Source organism: Balaenoptera borealis (genome assembly GCF_965194805.1).
Source record: "Balaenoptera borealis genome assembly, chromosome: 2".
Lineage (NCBI taxonomy): Eukaryota > Metazoa > Chordata > Mammalia > Artiodactyla > Balaenopteridae > Balaenoptera > Balaenoptera borealis.
The window spans coordinates 180,394,949-180,401,781 of NC_138867.1; the positions used below are offsets into that span (position 1 = coordinate 180,394,949).

General features: G+C 55.5%; 1 protein-coding gene across 2 annotated transcripts; it reads right to left on the reverse strand.

Moving 5' to 3' along the window:
- Positions 1–421: 421 nt before the first annotated feature.
- TNFSF9 (TNF superfamily member 9) lies at positions 422–3,667 on the reverse strand. Of its 2 annotated transcripts, none has more exons than XM_082381134.1 (3): positions 3,317–3,667; positions 2,672–2,705; positions 422–1,489 (listed from the first exon to the last, which is right to left on the reverse strand). In XM_082381134.1, the coding sequence occupies exons 1-3, from the start codon at positions 3,578–3,580 to the stop codon at positions 1,047–1,049; spliced, it is 741 nt and encodes a 246-aa protein (XP_082237260.1). In that variant the 5' UTR covers positions 3,581–3,667; the 3' UTR covers positions 422–1,046. The 2 variants fall into 2 exon arrangements, with proteins under 2 accessions (XP_082237260.1, XP_082237261.1); XM_082381135.1 differs by having other exon boundaries at positions 422–1,494; positions 3,317–3,666.
- Positions 3,668–6,833: the final 3,166 nt, after the last annotated feature.

A 6,833-nucleotide genomic window follows, 5' to 3' on the forward strand; every position in this document is an offset into this window, starting at 1 on the left:
CATGTTGAACATCCTTTTCACCAGCACTTTAAGTATAGACAATCAACAAACAATAAATCAAGCCCTGACTTGTAACATTTATCACTTCCCGTAGTGTAAATGCTCTCACCATGGCCGATTTTAACCCATTATTGACCGGGGATGTATTAATGCCACAGGTGTTAATTTCTGCAAAAATCCCCAGGTCAATAATGTGTTAAGTTACTAGTGTGGTGACACAGAACACAGAGTTAGCAAGCAATGTCCTGCAAAATGGCATTATCCAGTATTTCCACCACCAGATACAGTATAGGTAAAATATCTCAAGAGCACAGATAATAGTGACATGGGAATAATAAAATCCCTAAGGCACAGGGGAGTTATGTAAATCTCAAGATAACTCACATTGTCTGGCATATAGTAAATGCTCAATATATAGAAGTCATAACATATATAAATATTTTATTATCTAACAACATGTACCACCTCACACCTTCCCATATGCCCCAGTTACACGGGGTCACACACAGTCACAGTGTCAAGCCAGCGTATTAGACCGTCAGCTTGGCAAAAGCTGGGGGTTTTGTCTTGTCCTGTTCATGGCTGTGTCCCCAACACCTAAAACAGTGCCTGATAAAATTTGCATGAATGAGTAAAGCTCACACAGCATTGTTACTTGGACTACCACAGCTAGCCCCATGAGTACCATGGGGTGGGGGGAGGGTACTGGGAATGAGTCTCTATTTCTCACATATTAACATAAATAAGGATGGGGGGGTGTCTTTTTTATTTGTTGATGTTTCTCTAGCCCTGCACAGTGCCTGGCACGGAGCAGAAGCTCAATAAATATAAGTTGAACGGATTAATATAACGTACACTGTCTGAGCTCAGGCTCAGAATAAATACCAAGTGACAGAGGGACCCGGAGAGTCCTGGAAGAGGGGGTCAGCAGCAAGGACCCCGGCCCAGACCAGTGAGGTAGAGTAGCTAGACCCCATCACCAGGGGCCCCAAGAAAGGAAGGCAAGATTCAGTCTTGGTCCAGAGGGTGGCACCTAGGCCTGGGGGTCACGTCAGCTGTATCAAGGGGAGTCCGGGGGGCCTTGGGTGGCCACGTGGAAGAGGCCCCAGACCGTGGCGTCTGCCGAGAGCTGCCAGGCGCGAGGCTCCCGGACCGAGAGGCGCAGGTCGACGCTCAGGCGCTGTCCGGCATCCAGGTGCAGCAGGCCGCTCCGGAAACCAGCCGCTGAGTTCCCCAAGGGTGGCAGGTCCAAGGTCAGGGCCAGGGCAGCGGCCCCAGCTTGGAGAGGCCGCAGGCGCAGGGCCACGGAGACGGAGCTGTTGCCATTGCTGGCCATCACACGCTTCAGCGCCAAGTGCAAGAAAACATAGTAGACTCCGGCCTGGGCCACCACCACCTCGTGTGTGTGCTTGTCGTAGCTCACACCGGGCGCCAGGGTCACACCTGTCATTCCCCGCTCGCTGCACCAGTGCAGGGGCCCTTCGGTCAGCTGTACTGTGGGAGAAAGAGGCAGGGTACCCTTAGCATGGGAGCATCGCTGAGGGTTGAGGTCGCAGCCCTGGGGAGGGGAGGAGGGGCGCTGAGGGAGAGAAGACAAGAGGGAAAAGTGGGGAGGGGGGTATGAGAAAGATAAGGGGACTCGGAGAGGGAAGAGGGTCTCAGAGGGAGGGGGGGCTGGGGGAGGGGAAGGGGGGCTAGAAGGAAGAAAAGGATTCCGAGGGAGGGGGAAGACTCTCTGGAAGAGGGAGATTGAGGAAGTGGAGGAGACTCACAGGAGGTGGCGGTGGAGGGGGACAGACTTCCAGGAACCAGGAGGAGGAGGAAATGTAATGCCAAAAAGGATGATGGAGGGGGAAAGGGGATGGGGGGATGGAGTTTGGAGAGGGAGGAGAGGGGGATGGGGGGCACAGTTAGGATAGAATGAAGGAAGGGACTCAGAGTGGGGGGAGGGGAAGAGGAGGGGGGATGGAGAAGGGGAAGAGCGGGGGGGGGGGGGGGGAAGGGAGGGGGAGGTTGTGGGGGAAGGAGGAAAAGTCCTAGAGGAAAGATAAAGGGAGGGAGGAGGGGGTGGAGGGTGAAGGAGGAGGGGACTCCAAGGAGAGGACAGGATGGGGAGAAGGTCTCCTTAAGAGAGAAGGGAAGGAGGTGGCAGGAGAGTCCGGAAGGGGGAGGGCAAGGGGGTGGGAAGAAGAGTCCCCAGAAAGGGGAGGGGAGCGAGGGAGGGTCTCCGGAGGGAGGACGAGGAGGGGAGTCTGGAAGGGGGAGGGGCAGAAGAAGGAGGTAGAGAGGAGAGTCTCCAGAAGAGGGGGGAGGAGGGTCTCGGGAAGAGGGAGCGGAAGTGAACGGGAAAGAGGGTTTCCAAAAGGGAGGAAGGGAGACAGGGCTGGGGAGGAGGGGTCCGTCTCTCCCAGAGCCCAGTGGGAGAGACTCTACCAGTCTGAGATTTGCGGCATCCAGCCCCAGCTCTGAGAGGGCGGGGTCTGAGGTGGGCACAGATGGGGGTCAGAGGAGGAGGAGACCCCGAGAGGGGCTGACAAGGTCCTAAAAAGGGAGGGGACACTTTTCAAAGAAGGGAGGGGAAGAGGGTCAGATTGGGTCACAGAGGAAGCCTCCCTCTCCTGGGGCTCTCCGGCTTAGTGCACCCTCCCCCCTGTCTGGGGGAATCACTCACCACCGTCGGCCACCACCAGCTGTGCGAACACGCCCTGCCGAGAGAGGACAAGCGGAAAGTGGGTGGAGGTCCCCCCTCCCGCACCCGCAGCCCTCTGGAAAGTGGGGTCCCCGGGATCTGCGCAAGTCTTGAGCCTACGCTCCCTTCCCTTCCCGCTGCAAACGAGCGCGCGCGCTGCCCCAGCCCTGCTGTGTGCAAGGACAGAACCCCGAGGACTCAGGAGGGAAAAGAGGAGAGAGTCCCTCCGGGGGGCTTGGCACTGGGGAGTCTTGAGAGAGAAAGGGGAGTACCCCAAGGGTCCGGGAGAAAACCTAGGTTCTCCGCGAGTTACGAAAGAAAAGGGGAGCTCCCTCAGTGGTTCGAGATAAAGTGTCTCTCGGGGTCCACGATGGAGAAAGTGCTCCCCTCTGGGGTCCCGGGATGAGGTGGGGTCTCACGGGGGTGCGAGATGAGAAGGGTGCCCCCCGAAGTCCTGCATAAAGAAGGGGTGCCCTCGGAGGTCCAAGAGGGACGATGGGGGTCCCTCCACCCTCGGCCTGGGATGCATTAAGGACCTCGTGGTGAGGCGGGGGGAGAGCGGATGGAGAAGGGGTCCCGGAACTGGGTAGGGGTCTCTCCCGGGGTCCAGATCGGGCCGCATCTCACCTGCGGAGAGTCGGGGAGGCGGGTGCGGCCGTCGGGCGTCAACCCCAGGCCCTCCGGGAGTCTCGGGCTGGGCGCGGAGCCGGGGACCGGCGATGCAGGGGTCCCGGGCGCGGCCCAGGCGCGCACCAGGCAGGCGGCGCAGGCGGCGGCGAGCAGCAGCAGCGCGGCGCTCAGAGCCCAGGGCAGTGGGTGGCAGGAGCGGCCCGAGGGCGCGAGCGGCCGCTGAGCCTCGGGGTCCGGGGCGGCGTGGGTGCTGGGGTGCATGGCCGGCTGCGAGCGGCTGCGGCCCGAGGCCGCTGCACCGCACTTTATACCCAATCCGGAAGCCCCGCTTTCCGGGGAGTGGCCCGTGGGGATCCCAGAGATCCGCCCGGTAGGTTGGTTCCCGCCCGCCCCGCCCCGCCTCCTCCACCTTCTGTCCGAACTTTCCCTAACTTTCTCTTCCCCGGATCTCTCCCTCTCTCCATCTCCTTTTCTCTCTCTCTCTCTCTCTCTCTCTCTCTCTCTCTCTCTCTCCCTCCAAGCTCTGCCCCACCGATCGTCTTGTGTCTCCCTGGTTATCTATCTCTGCGCCTCTCTGCTTCTCTGCCTCTTTCCCCAATTTCTTATCACTCCCTAGCCCCCCAGTACTGGGGCCCCCCCAGGGCTCTCCTAAACCCGGCACTTCTTCAGAGGGGTCAGAAGAGAGCCAGGCCTCAGCCCCTTCTCCTGTGGAGCATAAGTCCTCCCAGTGGAACCCTAAGTGCCCTGCTCAGCCCTCCCCTCCCCTCCCTCTCTTTCCCCAGGACCCCTGGACCTTCCCTGGCCTGCCCCCGCCCACCCACCTAGACGCTTCCCGTCAGGGGCCCCCTGGACCCCACAAGCAGAAGGCTGGAGAGTCCAGGTGGAGAAATTCCCCTTGTAGGAAAGGGACAGCCTTGAGTGAGGCGGAGGAAACTCAAATTTCCCGTTCGCTCTCCGGTGGTGGTGTCGGCGGGGGCGGGAGGAGGAGAAGAGAAGCGGTCAAAACTCGGCCCCAAAAGAGGAAGCAACCCTGGATTGAGAGATGGCCAGCCCTAGAAAAGCCCTGGGCTCCCACAGAAGCCCTGCTCTGCCCAGACCAGCCAGCCAACTCCCGAACCCTCTCCAGGATTCACTTTCCCTATAGAAAATGGAAGGGTGGACCGGGCAATTGATCTCAGCCATCCATCAGCCGTCCAGGAAATGGGGGGAGGGGAGTTGGTTCAACTGAACAAGGATCGGATGCCGGCCCTGTATTCAATCTTGTATTAGGCCTCTCTGGGGAATTAAGAGGAGCCCACTGTGATAATAACTGGCTCGTGTTGACTCACAGGTGCTGAACGCTTCCGTTTTACCAGCGGTTTATAAAGCACAATGCCCAGACCAGCATCACCTGGGAACTTGCTAGCTCTGCAAATTCTAGCACCTCACCCGAGACCTATAGACATTCTGGGAGTGGAAGCCCTGCAATCAGTGTCTGAAGGAGCCTTCCAGAAGATTCTGACACTTGCCCAAGTTGGAGAATCCACTGCATGGTACCAAGGTTGTTCCTTCGCACCTGCTGTCCCCCTGCCTGGAATGTTCTTTCCCCAGATCTGCGGCCAGCTGTCCTTCTGAGTAAAGAGGATGAATTAAGCTCCAGCCCCTACTTTCACTCTCTCCCAAAACCCCACTGCAGTGATAGTATAAGCGATTGTTTTAAAAGCTACACCAAAAATTGTAAGCCATGTGGGTGGAATGCCAAATATAATTTCTTAGCCAAATTCCACAATCACCACCGTGTCTCAAACCTCAGTTATTGGTGACCGCCCCCCAACTCCAAAAGAGAGTGTGATGGGTGGCAGCTAAAATAGAAGCGTTGGTCTAAAGTAAATTCCCAAAAGAGATATCAGCTCTGCTCCCCATCAGGGTGGAAACGCAGCCGTTTTGGGTTTTTTGGGTTTTTTTTTTTTCCTCCAGACAGCGGAAATGGCAGCGTTTCTGGTGGGAGGAACGCAGCTGATGGTAGAAGAATCACGCCAAAAGCATGTGTTAAACAAATGTGTGAACTTGAATGCAGGATTTGAAACTTTCCCACCTTGACCCTCGCCCCCCACTCAGCAGCAAGGATCTGAAAGATGGGGATGGTGGGATCCTTTCTCTGAGGAATCTGACCAACCAGGAAGATAGATATAAAGATACTGAGGCCAAAAAGCCCTCCCCAGATACCATTGCTCTGTCAAGAAGCTCACAGGCCACAGGCCAATCTGCTTATTATTAAGCCCTACCCCACAGCAATGTCACAGACAAGGGTTGTCTGAGCTGACAAAAAGAGGAATTCAGAGGACTCCCAGTCAACATCTCGGACAACCCAAATGAAAAGTGTCTCTCTCTCGGGCCCTGGTTACATCACCCCATGACATTACCTTACTAGCAGTTTCCACCACGTGAGATATTCTTGTTCATTTGTTTTCTCACTCATGGCTGTTTCCCCCATGAAACTGTTATCTCCCAAAGAGGAGCATCTTTACCTGCCTTGTTTCCAACCTAGAAAATTGCAGGCCTCGATTGTATTGACTGATTGATTTAATGAATAAATGAATGCAGTATAGCATAACAGTTACCAGCATGCACTCTAGAGGTGAACAAACTGCAGTCTGACATCGAATGTTTTGTTTGATTATTTTCATTTTGAATCAGCTGGGAAAAGTCAAAAGAAGACTCTTTCCTGACGTGCAAATCATGTGAAATTCAAATTTCAGTGTCCACAAATAAAATTGTATTGACACACAGCCACCCTCATTTGTTTCCATATTGTCTGTGGCGATTTTTGCAATATTATGGCAGAGTGGAGTAGTTACAACAGAGATTGTCTGGCCCACAAAGCCCCAAATATTTACTTTCTCTGGTCCCTTTCAGAGGAAAATTTGCTGCCCCTGTCTAGAGTCTTGAATTTTAGCCCTCAAATTTCTTGCTGTGTGATTTTGGGCAAGCTGCTTCACCTCTCTGAGCCTCACTTTTCACATCTGCTAAATGGGAATAAGAGTAGGTCTCAAAGCATAGCTGAGAGCTTGCTGTGAGCAGTGCCAGGCACATGGCAAATGCTCATTCCAGGTGAGCTGGGTCACTGACTCTTTTCTACAATTCCAATATATGGATGTAAAAAAACTAAGACTCCAAAAGTTGAGGTCATCGAGCCAAGGACGGACAGTGACTGTTCTGAACTCTCTCGATGCCGAGGGGCTTAGCGGAGTTCTGTACACCCCCTCCAGAGCGGTGAAACAATGTCTGGCAGGGGAAGGCTCCGGCCGCAGCCTGGGGAAGGCTCAGGCCGCAGCCAGGGAGCGCCATGACGTATTGTTGTGGTCGGTACATCTGAGATAGGCAGCCCCGCCCACTATGGAGCTCTCAGCATCAGCCGCCTAGCACCCCACGGGTTAGTACAGTTGCACCTCTGTGCTCAGCTGTCTCCCTGAGGTGAGCGTGGGCCCTGGTTTTCCTCACCTCTAGGGGAAAGGCCTGAATTCTCACTGTCGCC